This window comes from Monodelphis domestica, chromosome 3 (assembly GCF_027887165.1).
Source record: "Monodelphis domestica isolate mMonDom1 chromosome 3, mMonDom1.pri, whole genome shotgun sequence".
NCBI lineage: Eukaryota > Metazoa > Chordata > Mammalia > Didelphimorphia > Didelphidae > Monodelphis > Monodelphis domestica.
In genome coordinates this window covers 19,756,343-19,770,983 of record NC_077229.1, presented here as the reverse complement: position 1 = coordinate 19,770,983, position 14,641 = coordinate 19,756,343, and the positions used below count along the sequence as shown (strand labels likewise).

Below are 14,641 nucleotides of genomic sequence, written 5' to 3'. Positions count from 1 at the left end.
ATTTTAAGAGTACACTCATACAAAACCAAAATCCCAAAATAAAACTGTAAATATAGTGGTATACTTTAATCTGCATCCATCCAATTCCAACAATTCTTCCTCTATAGGTGGATAGGTGTGAATAGCATTCCTCATCATAAGGCCCTCATAATTATTCCAGATCATTGTAGTGCTGAGAGCAGCCAAATTTTTACAGTTGATCATCATACAATATTGCTATTTTTTGTATAATGTTGTCCCAGTTCAGCTTATTTTACTTTGAATTAGTTCATGTAGATCTTTCCAGCTTTTTCTGAAATCTTCCCTTATCATTTCTTATAACACAATAGTATGCCATTACCAACATATTACCATAGTTTGTTCAGCCATTACTAATTGATGCACCTACCCTCAGTTTCTGATTTTTTGCCACCCTTTTTGTGCCTCGTTTACCAAGATATTTGCAGTTGTCTGTTCATAATTTTCTTGTATCACTCTTGTCTGCCTTCCCCAATTTTTCTTCAACCAATTATATTTGATTAAAAATTTTTTTAACTCTTCTATGTAAAATTAGGAAGGAAAGAGGGCTAGACATGGAACTCCACCCAATTTATATCCTGTCAATATCAGGATATAATATCATAACAACAGGAAATGAGTGGGGTTGTGGGAATCATAGTTTTTACTGGGGATAATAGTTTTACTGGGAATCATAGTTATTAGGATAACAGATTCTAATTTCACAATCCTCCCTGAGATTCTTTGGAAGTCTAGTCTCCCCATTGGATCTTGTAAACATAATCAATTTATACATTACAATAATTTGTGGATTAAAGGAAAAGAGAACAAAACCAATGATTTCTAGGCACATTGACAAAAAGCCAATTAGAGAGTAGATCCCTTCAGCATAAGAGTATACATGTAAAATAAATGTGTTACAACCCTCCACAGTTCAGTTTCACTACAACCCAAAGTTCATTCTGTATCTTTTGGTGCAGTGTTGAGTTTTCTACAGGCATTCCTATGGCACCTTCTGCAAGCAGTTCACTTCCTGGATTCTGGGAGGTAGCAAGTTTCTTATCCTAAAATTGCTCTCAAACAAGAAAAACTTTTATAAAACTAGAGTTTTATGACAATTCTACAATCCTCCCTGAGAAGGGTGTTGACAAACACACGGATCAACTCAGGTAACCACTGAAGCTTATGGCTTTCAATCTTGGCTAAAATGCTCACTCTTGGGGGCCATTTAGGGGTACCATGCCCCTTAACTTTCCCACCTCTCATATAAGACTATGACCTATCACAGGGTAATCAAACCCCTTGGGTTTGCTCCCTCTTTTGGCATGAGACTGTAACAGCTCTAAAGGTATGCCTTTTATATATCCCATCCATTGTACTATGGAAGTGAGGGCTACAATATTGAAAATCACTTCTGAAGACCCCTTAAAATCAGTTTAAATTCTTAAGTCATTATATTCTCCAAAGGTTTTTAACCAGGTTGATGGAGTCCATCCATCTACAGATCTGACAGTTAACAAAGGCAAAATGGAAGAAAAAGGCCATATAGGCAACATGTATCTGGTGACAACCTCAGGATCCCTAAGGACCTGTGGTTTTGCCATGGAAAAGAGTTTGTGCAAGATGACTATGGGCTTGTATAATGATATTTTCTTTAATTCAGTCATAGGGGAAACTTACAAATAAAAACACTGTTTCGAAATAGTAGTATAATAGCTAATTGCCAAAATACAGCAGCTTAAAATGACAGTGAAATGGAACATTATAGATTAGATTAATATGTACAAATTGTATTAGGGGGTTCCTTTTACTGGGTTGGTTAAGGTAACTGAAAGTGCTGGGCAAACACACTGAAAAAAGACAGAATTCTTTCCTCTCCTACCCTCACTCAATTCTGCTATCTTTTCAGTAGGAGTCAAGCAGGGATTCAGAATTGGTAAGTTGACTAAAGCTTTTAACAAACAAATCACTCTGTATAATATTAGAAACAGGGATTTATTTTTAAAGGAAGGAAGGGTAAGGGAATTTAAATGGGAGAGATAATATAACTCCCAATAAAATAAGTAAGGTTGCATAGTCTTTAAGAGGGATATTATTATCAACTTTCAAAGATCTTCAGAGCCAAGCCCCAAATCTTTCAGGGAGAAACCAATAGTGAGAAAGGCAGAGATATCTTTCTATAGCTCCTTCTCCAAGATCCAAGGAAAAAGAATGAGTAAGAAACAGCTTGTGCCAATCTTGTTCAAAAGTGCCTTCTACTTGGTCACATTCTCCTTTAGAATTTTCCTTGATGGACAGATCTTCAAACTTCCATTCATTGCATCTGCTTTGCAAGGTTTTCTTTAGCATTAATCAATCCTTCACAAAATACAGTATATGTGACAGGATACAGGCACTGAATTCAAGAGTTCTATTTTCCAATTCTGATACAGAAACTTCCATAAAACAATGGAGTCTAAAAATGCTTAAAAAAATCCACCTCCAGACTCTTTTAAGGTTCCTTCCCTTCCTCAGAATCATTATCCATTTAGGTTCCTTTTGTCACACCTCTGGAATCTCCCATAGTTATAATCTCCCATGCTGAACACAGTGTGGAGGAATCCCATATTGGATGTATTGTAGAGACTGGGCAGATCAGAATGGCAAGGGAGTGTAGAGATGAATCTCTCCTCACAATCTCAAGGACCAATGCACTTTCCAAGTCTCTGGAGAGCAGCTCCAATCAGCCGCAGCAACAGCAACAGCAGCAGGAGGAACAGGCAGCAGCTCCAAAGAGAGTCTAGAGTTGGGGATGGGTGGGAAGCTGTGGCAGGAGAAACATGGGTTGTTGGTTTTTTTCAAACTAATCTACTTAGAGGTAATTAAGGGTTTCTGAACCCCACTTCTGATCGCCATAAATGTAAGAGTTAAATTAATATCCAACACTTCAAGTATTATATTTTTAAAGTTCATTATCTGATAAAATAGAACCACATGACTAAGTTTTCTACCTACTCAAAAAGGCCCACTCCACCAAAGCCACCAACAGGAAGGAAAGAGGGCTAGACATGGAATGCCACCCAATTTATCTCCTGTCTATGTCAGCACATAATGACAAGAAGTGAGTGGGCTCCTGGGAATCATAAGTTTTAGGGTAACAGATTCTAATTTCACATCTAGGAATTATTTTTCATCTTTTTTCAATTACATGGAGAAATATTTTTTATAATTGTTTACTGACATTTTGCAATTCAGGTTCTCTCCTTTCACTCCCTTGCCCTTGACCCCCAGGCTGTAAATAATCTGTCATAGATTATTACCAGTGTATTTGGGAAAACAAATGAAAATTCTCCTCAAGGCTCTTGGTCTCTTATAATAAAAATGCTTCTTTCCCTCCCTGGAATTGTATCCTGGATATATAGTTAATGGAGTTGCTCAACAACACCTTATCCTGTACACCCAGGACTAGCATAAGAGTTCAAGTTATGTCTTTTTGGCCACTTGCTATATCCCCATACTATTTCTAGGCTGAGGACTCCTAAAACTGTTGCTGCTGCCTTCACCAATGCCTCTAAGGCCAAAAGCTGTTGTTGCTTTCACATGGGCTCTAGGCCAGCCCCTTCCCCAGTGCCACAGAACTTTCTTGCCAACTTCTTAAGTTATCTTAAGCTGGAAAATGTCTCATTCTGACCTTTTGTTGGCTCTGCCAGTCCAGAATTCAATTTGAGGTGTTATTTTAAAGTTGTTTGGAGAGGAAGGTTGAGAGAGTCTGATTGTTGTGGTTTCTCCATTCCACCATCTTGGCTCTTAGCTGCCAAAGGAATTTTCCTAAAAGGTAGGTTTGACCATATCAGTTCCTCCCTATTCATTAAATTCTGACAGTTATTACATTCAGGATCAAATGTGAATTCTTCTCTTTATCATTTAAAGCTTTTTACAGTTTGGCCCTTCATTCTTTCCTTTGAATACCTTCCATACCTTTCCTTTAAATACTTGAAGATCTAGTGGCCCTGGCTTCCTTGCTGTTCCTTACACATAACACTTCATCTGCCAGCTTTGTGCTTTCCTTTGGCTGTCTTCAGTACCTAGAATCCTCTCCCTCTTCACATCTATCTCTTTAGAAACAGCTCTAGCTTGCTTCAAGACTCATCTCAAACAATACTTCCTGCAGGTCCTTGAAGCTGCTTATGCCTTTCAGCTACTCCATGTGTATCTTTTATGTGCCAGTTTATTCTGTCTTCTCCCTTTGTATGCAGGCTCCTTTGTATGCAAGTATAGGGACTGTATTTGCTTTTTCTTTGTATACTTAGCCTTTAGTGACAAGACTGAAGTTTGTATCCAGATGAACTGGACTTGATATTTCTTTATGAGCTTCTCTGATGAATTCTGTTGATCTGTAGTTTATCTTGATTTTAGAAAAATTTCTTGATTAATTTTTGGAAAATTAGGTTTTCTTGGATTCTTAGATTATACTTGCAATTTCCATTTTATAGTTCTCATTAAGAAAAAAAAAATTTAAGCCGTTTTCTATTTAACTTTAATGTTGCCTTGTTTTATTTCCTGATGTTTTTGGCTGAAAAACCATTTGCTTACCAGATTGAGAATTTTATTTATTATTGGATTCATTCATTTATTCAATTTTTCTATTGATTTCAATCAGTAAGCTGTGACAAGGAAATCACTTTAAAAGACTGATATATATTAATTTAAGGTCGCCAAGGAATTCAGCTATGTAATTCCTAAATGAAAACTCAAGTCAGCCGTCAACCTTTTATAGAGTTTAATTACAAACAGGACGAAGAAAGGAATTAGAGATATAGAGAGAGAGGGAGAGAGAAAGGGGAGAGAAGGGAATAGGGCTTAAATACCCCTTCTGTTTAGGCTGGGCCAAAAGGCCCAAGCCCTTAGATAGCTGAGGCAAAGAAAGGAGATCAGTCCCTATTACTCACGTGACCAAAATGGAGAAACAGTCTCAGCGGCCTCCACCTCCAGCTTCCTTCAGAGCAGCACAACCTCTCAGAGCCAAAAAACTCTCCAACCAACCCTCCCCCGTCCTCAGACCCCTCTATCTTTAAGGAAACCATCCAAGTTCCCTCCCCTCAGTTCTCACATCTACCAATCACTGTCCATCATTTTCCCTGTGCCAATGGTGGCTCTAGCTTAACCCAGGACCGCCCAGAGGTCTGTGGCTTTGCACATGTCTGTTGAAGGTCATATTCTCAAATAATTAAATCTTGATCTTTTGCTACAGCCCTTCCTAAATCCTGTTACCCTGAGTAGGGTAGAGATTGGAATAATTAAATTTTGATCTATGCTGCAGCCCTTCCTAAATCCTGTTAGGACTGAGTAGGGTGGAGATTGCAATTTCCAAGACCTGGTTCTGTCATTCCAAGTATCTCCATTGTATCAATTCTAAAATCAATCATGACTCAAATAAATTCCTGTTCTATGCTTAAGCATAGGTCAAAGCCCTTTCCATTGTTTAGCAAAAGGTTTCTGTCCTAAAGTAATCTTAAGAAAGGAGGAGGAGGAACCTCCCATGCCAATGGGGTTCACATTCCAATAGAGTTCCCACTCTCAATAGGAAATTTTTCAAGTATGAAATTTCCCAATGGTGAAATTTCCAACATTTATAAGTCTAAGAAATTTTAAGGTTTACAAAGCATATATTGAGCACTTATGTGCTAGAATTATACTAAGCACTAGACATTTTTCAAAAAACTAAAGGTCTCTACTCTTAAGGAGCCTACATTCTAATGGTAGAGACAAAAGGGCTATAAATGAAATATACAGAATACATACTAATTACATAGGAAGATTAGTACTTCTGGTATTGGGGTGTATTGATCATTTTTCAGGGCATCTCATCCTTTGGTGTCCACCTGCTGCTTAGCTAATCTGGCTCCAAGATGCCTTGGTAAACCATCTTAGCAGGTGGATTAAACCAGGGAAACTGATAGGCTTCAAACCCATCAGTAAACTAAGGGAGTGTCTACCTCAAGGCATGTGAAGATTTCAGTCAGTTGAAAGGCATATGAGAACAATTTATTTCAAAGGCCATGAAGGTGGTGGAAGTGGGTGCTATGGAGCTCTTAGAGTTTGGTCAGACATGGAAGATGCCAAGGTCATCTATTGCATCCCAAACAATTGTCACTAGCCTTGAGTTTTCTCTTGCTACCGGATGCATCTTAATTGAACTCTTGCCTCACCTCAGTCCAATTTATGCACAAGTCAGAAGACATCACTGGTGAGACATTTGGGTCCTCTTCAAGTATAAGAGACAAGAACCAACTAGTCAAATATGTATATACAAAATACAGACTAATTACATACAAAATAACCTTTGAGGAGAAGGTGTCAGGAGCTGAGGAGTGAAGAGGACAGGAAAAAAATTACAGAATGTTGCACTTAATTTGACTCTAGGAGAGAAGGTGATAGAAAGTGGCCAGTACAAAGGGATAGAGCCAGAAGATGGAGTATGACTGAACCTTAGAATGCAGCCTGGGGTAGTAAAGTCTGAGAAATCTGGAAAAACAGTAAGGGGTCAGTTTATGAAAATATTTTAAATGCCAAAAAGAATTTTACATTTCATTCCAAAGTTAATAGGGATTTGAATAGGGGGATAACAAGATTAGATCTATATTTTAGGAAAATCACTTTGGCATGTGAGTATAGGGTAGATTAGGGGAGACGTGAGTCAAGAAGATAAATTAAAACTAGAAAGCTACTCCAGTAGTCCAGAGGACAGGAAATAAGGCCCTGAACTAGAGTGGTAGCTGTATAAATAGAGACTGAGACATGTAGAAGAGCTGTTGTGGAGGTAGAAACTCCTAAGGTTTGGTAAGGATTGGGTGTAATCATCTGAAGGAACTAAGACAAGATCAGTCAGGAAATTCTCTAAGGAAATTTCAGAAAAATTCCAGAATTATTTTTGATTTTACAAAACCACATACATCAGTTCTAGATATTATCCCCAAGTTAAAGATCCAATTATGAGAGCAGAATATCTGCGTTCTCTTTTACCTACTCTTTCTCTCTGTCTCTGTGTCTGTGTCTCTCCCTGTGTCTCTCTGTCTGTCTCTGTCTCTCTGTCTGTCTCTCTCTTTCTCTCTCTCTTTTCCTTCAACACCATCTGTTTAAAAAGCAGAACAAGCCTTCCATTCTTCCTTCACAAATCTTCATGCTCAAGCTTTATGGACTTTAGATAAAACTTTCTTTCTTCCAAATTAAAATCCAACATACCTTCCTACCTTCTCTAACCTGTTTAATTTAAAGAAACATTCCGTTGGTATCATTTCAATTGTGAATCAGTAACCCAAAAGAATTCTGATTTAAAGGATTACATCATTGAAACACTATATGTAGCATAGTACTCATCAGTTATAAATTTCAGTTCATAGTACAAATTTGTAAACTGAGGTAACCACTGAGTATTGAACAAAATCTATGGTACAGTCATGTTTATAATGAGCTTTTGTTTATATCCAAAAATACTTAAAATACATGTTTTAGCAGCAGCTCACATAACATTTTTTAAAAATTCATAAAGCATTTAGTATTACAGGATCTATTTTAAATTTAGAGATCTGAAACCTTTTAAGGACTGTAAATCTTAAAGCAAGCCTTTTGACAAGCAGGCTGGTTATCTATTTTCGAGACCAGGAAGTTAAATGTTAGTTCAACTTTAATACACTGGGATGAAAAACATTGAGATGAAAACCATTTGATAATTTTAAACAAAAACCCATTTTTGGTAAGTTTAAACACTGAAACCTCTCATGATGGAAAGATAGATAAAGATGGAACTCCCTCTTCTTGAGGCTATACTGCTAAAAAACCGGTTTTACAAAATTTATCTGTGGCGTTTCTATCTTACAGACTGAAATTTCACTGTCTGACAAAATTAAAATTAGGATGTTATTTTCTAAACCCACATATGCACATGATCACATTTTTAAATAAAATATCAATAAATAACTCTAATACAGCAATTTAAGCATTACTTCCTTCTGGCTAGCAGACAGGAAAGGAGATTTATCAGGAATTCTTATCTATCTCTATTTACCCCAAAACAGGGGATAATTAATAGGTTGTTTTAAATGTTGAAAGGGAAAAAAAAAAACTTTCTTTTAAAAGTGCAAGACATTTAAAAATCCCAAAATTAGGGGTGTCTCACTAGTTGTTTTTTTGTTTAGAATCAACCCTTTTCCTCCCTACAGCAGAGGAGGAAGGCAGATCTTGTCAGTGAACTGATAGTTTCCAGGTTTCCTTTTTTTAAAATCATCTCTGCCTGGATTTCTCAGCGGGCTCTTGCCTTGAAGACAGAGAAATGGGTAGTCATGAGGGAGAACAGAGTGGACTCTCCCTGTCCCATAATGTCCTGTAGAATGAAAGGAGTTAGTAGACTATACACAAAGGCAGTGAACACAAAGGCAGACAGGGCAATATGTGATGGACTGGACAGCCAAGACAGACACAACAAATATGAACGTTGGGTTGGATGTGCTCCTCTACTCACCCCAAGGGACAAGGGTTGAGTGGTCCCCAAAACAAGGAGGTGTGGCTGGGCTTCCCCCGGGGCCACACCCTCTTTTTCCAGTGCGTCCACTGGTTTTTCTAATTCCAACCGGGGGGCCTCTAACCACCCTGAACCAGGGACTTGAACCCCGGGCAAGAGCCTTAAACCCTTGCAGTGGGGACTCGAACCCCACAAATAAAATTGACTGGCCAGAATACCCTGCTTAAGGAAGTCGAGTCCGACGGGTCCTTCCCACAGCTCATCCAAGATCCTTAGGTAAAGATAACTAAGAGGGGTGTCACAGTCTTCATCCACATGCTTCCCAGGATTTCAGACCTATCCCCTTGTGGGAAATAGGAACTGCATACTTTCGCATTCCACACTCAGAAATAGGTGGGCGGTTCTCTTGAATGAGTTCAGCTTGGCAATAGGCTGTCCCTGTATAACCCCTGGGGATAGTGAACCGTGGTCAGCTACTTAGCCATATGTCGATGACTCAGGAGACCTTACCCCCTCACACACACCTTACCCTCTCACACAATATTCTCTGCACACTCATTCAACACCTCCTGAGGCTACTCACTGGACCCTACCATCTTCCACCAAGATGTGACACAGACCCTGTTGTCTCAAGTTGCCCTGGCGACAGGGGTCCCCTCCCTCTGTTGATCAGACTCTGCTTCTTTCATGGGATCCCAGGCGAGCCCCCATATGAAGTGCCCGGTAAATTGATCCCAAGGATGAAACGATGTCCAACAATGTAAAAGCACAAGAGGGAGCTTATTAAACAAACTGCAGCTTGAACTTGGCACTCTAAAATGGCTCGAGCCCTGACTCTGGGGCTCAAAGGTCTTTTATACACTGGAGTGAATAGGAACTTCTGGGGTTGGGGGAGTGAACAGAAAACTTCTGGGGTTGGGGGGTCATTATCAGTTCCTGGCATATGTCAGGGTGTGATAACTTGCCTGCAGGGTTTCTATGGGAGAGGGGGACAGGGAAGGGGAAAAATAGGTTCGGGAGCTGGTTCTTCAATATATTCCTCAATATATGAGGAAAGGAGCAAGCATTTATTTTATTTACAGTAGGGAATGTTTCACAATATTTATTGTCTGCTGATTTTAAAACAATTGAAATGATACCAAAAAAAGGACAGATTTAAAGCTTTCCCTTCAATAAGATATATGATGTGAATGTGTTATAATCATTAATGTAATATCTAGATAATTTTTCCATAGGAATATGAGTACTTAGAATGAGGGAGAGGGAATCATTCCTTTAACTTTTGATATAGCAGCACTTAGAAGAGTGCATTGTGATTCATGTTTGCTTAATAAATATTTATTCAATTTTATGGAATGATCCTCTGATTATCAGAATTAATCAACACATTATCAATGCAGTGGAACAGAAACTGGTCAAGGATTTGGCTGTTATTCTCAGAAAAAAATGAACACTCTCTTATTCTAGAAAACACAGTTGTCCAGATTTTTATATGTATAACTTATATGATGCTGATTACTTCAAGTTGCTGAACTGAGAGCTTCCACAATAAGATCTGTCTACTAAAAAAAGTCTAGGAATTCACACCAGAAAATACAAATAGTTAAAGAATGTCTAATGTTCAAATTACAGCATCTAATTTTATGGACAGTCTTTTAATATTTATGCATACATATTGGATAGTGATATGAACAGTGACCTAGACTCAAATATGAAAATGTGTTTCAGTTGGGAAATTGGGTATCATTTTCAGTGTTCTCAAGCTGCCCCTTATTAGATTCAGGAAATGTATTTTACTTTATTTTACTTTATTTTTATTCCAGTGACAAATTTATATATAAGTTGGGAACAAACATTTATTAAGTGCTAACTGTGCTCCAGGCGCTATACTCAATAAGGACTTTACAAATATCTCATTTGGTCCTCAACAACTCTGAGATACAAGTGCTATTATTTTCCCATTTTGAAGTTGTATAATTCATTTCTTCCTGACACCAGAGTCAGCATTCTTTCTATTGCTCCAATAGCTTTACAATCTACTAGCTTCATCAAGCATCATTTTGTCTAAAAAAATACGAGGTTTTGGGGGATTGGATAGGACAGCGTGAGTTGCAAACTCGGCAGGTATCAACAATATGGTATGTTTCCAGAAACACTAAGGTACTCTTTGGTCTCTTTAAGACAAGAATAGCAATCAGATTGGGGGAGTGATAGTCCCACTTTACTCTTTCCTTGTCAGGCTGGGCTTATAGTAGGGCCTTGTTCTTTGTTCTGCCTGTCATGTTTTAGGATGTACCTTGATGCTAGAGAGCATTGAGAAAAGGTATAGTCTGCCTCTAGAAATGGTGGAATCCCTCAGTGGAGGCTGGATACAAATCTACTGGGTATTATCCCTTTCGGTTTGCTTGGGGATAGGTTAAATGGGGGGGGGGTTCTAGTGCCCAGAGGGAAAATTCAAGCTGTCTCTGAAGGGCCCCACCCCCCATTACCTGGGACAGCTGAGGGAGGAAGTGCTTGCTTTCTGTGACTGGACAAAGAGGGCATGCAAAAAATATCCTTGGATGCTGGGAGGAGGGAGAATGAAACAGCTCCCTGAGTGCTGTCTGGGCACTTGTGCCAATACTTACCCAATGCTAGGTTAGACTGTCTGCTGAGGACCCTCCCCACTATTAAATACTGTGGTTCCATCCAAAACAGAGCAGCCTTGATGGGTAATGGCCTCTAATTCATCCTTTGTGGTGACAAATAGAAAGAATTGATGATGTCTGATCTTGGGGAAAAATGTAGACACAGTGGGATAGTAGAACTGTTATCAAGTTGTTGTTAGACTATCCTGTGGGCTGCTTGGCCCCAGCGGGCAGAACTAGGAGCAAAGGGTATCCAGAAGTGGGACAAGTGGCCTTATTTTAGAGAATTACCAGGGAAGAATAGGACATAATGAGTTCATAGAATGTATGTTTGGAAGAATACTCCAGAATGATGAGCTCACTAGTCTCCAGCACCATCTGGGAGGCTCATTGAAAGAACTTGCAGCTTGAAGGATGTGTAGACTTGGAGCAAGTACAGATGGTGGGGTAGGGAAGTCATGAAAAGTGAAATAGATGTACAGAATATGGAAGCTGGAGAAATGTGGCTATAGGAGAATGGTCCTTGGCCCAGTCTGGGCTAGACCAGAGAATGGAAGAGAGGTTTGAAGCAGTTATGGAGGTCCTAGAATACCAGGCTAATTTTGACAGGCAGTAAACCCTACTTTGAGGAGTTAGGAAGTACAGGCATGGAGTCAGGAAGACCTGAGTTTAAATCTGGCCTTAGACACATACTAGGTATGTGACCCTGTGTAAGTCACTTAACCCTAACTGCCATAGTTTCCTCATCTGCAAAATGAGGTAGAGAAGGAAATGGCAAACCACTCCAGTATCTTTGCCAATAAAACCTCAAATTGGTAGAATGGGGTGGAGCAAGGTAATTTAGTGGCTTGAGAACCAGATGGGAGGTCCTGGGTTGAAATCTAGCCTCAGACACTTCCTAGCTATGTGTCTGTGAGAAAGTCACTTAACTACCATTGCCTAACCCTTAGAATTCTTCTGCCTTTGGAACCAATACAAAGTATTGATTATAAGATGGAAGGTAAGGATTTTTTTTTAAAGGAAACTTCATCTGGAGTCATGAAGAGAAAGATGCAACTGAAAAGTTACTGAACAACAACAAATGCTACTTTAAGTTCAAGACTCTAGTTCAGTCTTAGATAAATTACCATCTCAGGATACTAAGAAAGGGAGGGAAAACCCCTGTTAAGATGTTATTGCTGAGTAAAGTTAGTGATCTTTGAAAAAGCATTCAGAGATTTTAGAGTCTTGAGCCTCTACCAGGCCAAGGAAGCTTGACTTAGATTTTTTCAAAATTCCCAAATCACTGAAAGGATGGTTAGTGAAAATCTAGAAAAGGAAGTTCCCTGAATCTATTAAGAACAGGTAATGTCAGTGTAGCCCAATTCTTTTCTGACTAGAAATGTAGTTTACTCAGATTTCAGCAAGACTTTTGACAAAAGTTTCATATTATTGTCAGCAAGATGGAAAGATATGGGCTTGAGACTGTTAGGTTTTTGAACTGATAACTGACCTGCACAGTACATGTGCTTTATGGATATTAATCTTACAGATTGGAGAGGAAGGAGTTTGAAGCTAGTGAAATGAGTTAGGGGATTCTTATCAAGTAATGAGGTGCTGAGGTAAGGTGACACTGGGAATAATTGTGAAATGGGAGAAAGAATGATGGTGGAGGCAGGAGCAAGAGAGAGGAAGAGACAGAAAGAGACAGAGACAAAGCTTATGTCTAGAAACTTGTCTCTAGAGACTGATATTTGTTAAAGATGGCATACTCTGGTAATGTCAGCAGCCCTCATTTGGTATGAATATTCATTCTCCCCTAAGAATATAAAAAATATGAATTATGGGAGATTTACCCAATTTCCTTTCTTGTCATCTTGCAGAAATCAGAAGGAGATGACTTACAACTGTCGTGGAACAATCAATCTGTCAACAGCGCATTTTGACATTGAAGATTCCTGTAATATCTTGCTTTCCTATGGAGGCAGGACATATCACCTAAAGGCCAGATCAGAGAAGGAGAGGCAGCAATGGTTCAGTGCTTTGGAACTGGCAAAGGCCAAAGCTCTCCACATGATGAGCTCCCTGACAGGTAAAGTTCTTTGCCAAGGGTGCGCATGGTGGCTTTGTCTCATCAGGATGCATTTGCAGGATAGTTTTAACAGAACAACTGGGAGTGAGGTTAAAGGTTGTCCTAACTAGTGGGGATTTAACTCAGGGGAGTCAGAGTTATTTCTGCACAACTGCTTGCTGTTGTTCTAGATGAGAAGAGATTTTACAGTGCTGAGACTTTCTCTCTTTCTTTTTTTTTTAAAGGACATCAAGAACTGCAATCTGATGTCACAGAAGGTACTTGCATGGGGAACTTGTGAACAGTAGTTTTGGTGGGCTAGGGAGGGGTTTGCATGCTTTTCTCAGAGAGGAGGTTCAGGTTGGTCATCCTGGACAAATACATGCATTTCGTCAGACTCCAGGATAAGCACTGAAGCTCACAAAGTGGATTTGGAGCAGGAAATGTAAGTCTCAGGCCTCTAGCTCTGTTCAGGAAGAATGCTGAGGAATTAAAGAAGGGTGACCTTGACTGTTGAAACAAAGAGAAATGCAGCCAAGGCAGGCCAGTGAAGGGTAAAACACAGAAACTGTTCTCAGGGTCTGATATTTCCTTTACATGATAGGCCCTGACATAGAGACTCATCATGTGATAAAGACAGGAACTTTCTTCCTGACCTCTGTGCACAAAAAACACCAAAAGGAATCAAATCTTTCTTTGAAAGAGCCAAACACTTGCTGCTGCCATTCTAGCTTATCCCTAAGTCAAGTTCCAAGCCTGAACTTGTTTAGTCTTTTAGTAATGATGTCACTCATTTCTTCCAGGGAACTCCCTTCTTCATTGTGAACAATGCCGAAGTCTGAGGGCATTTGCTTCAGGGACATGAAATGATATCTAGGATCATAGGACAGTGTTAGAGAGGAGAGAGATCTGGAGTCCTGGCTTCCTGACTGCAGTCTCAAAATTCTACTCAGTTGGTCTCACTATTTCAGCATTCTTTCATGTTTAGCTTTCTTACTCATCTGCCAAGATAGGACATCTCTTTTAGCTGTTGATGTGGAATTACCTTAATGTGTCCTCAGCTTGATGCATTTGATAGGGTTAAATCTTTAAAATCTTGAGTCTCAGAACAAGACCCATCTACTCCATAGCCTTCATTTTACATGAATTACATAGGATCCAGAGGGGGAAAGTTTATTTTCTCTTCTCAGTGGACACCTACAAAGGACTTCCTGCATTTTAACCTGGTCATCAAAGGTAGAAAGAGCTCTAGACTCTGTGTAGGAACCATAGCTCACATTTCTTTACATACATACATACTTTTAAAATCACATGCAAAAACAATTTTTTTTTTAAACCCTTACCTTCCGTCTTGGAGTCAATACTGTGTATTGGCTCCAAGGCAGAAGAGTGGTAAGGGTAGGCAATGGGGGTCAAGTGACTTGCCCAGGGTTACACAGCTGGGAAGTGTCTGAGGCCAGATTTGAACCT

General features: G+C 39.3%; 1 protein-coding gene across 2 annotated transcripts in view; it reads left to right on the top strand.

The window, feature by feature from the left end:
- Window positions 1-14,641, top strand: part of OSBP2 (oxysterol binding protein 2) — a 384,108-nt gene that overhangs the window by 124,211 nt on the left and 245,256 nt on the right. For both annotated transcript variants that reach the window (XM_056821479.1, XM_056821478.1), the window contains exons 2-3: window positions 12,984-13,192; window positions 13,417-13,449. In XM_056821479.1, the coding sequence (XP_056677457.1) occupies window positions 12,984-13,192; window positions 13,417-13,449 (242 nt within the window). The remainder of the gene's footprint in view (window positions 1-12,983; window positions 13,193-13,416; window positions 13,450-14,641) is intronic.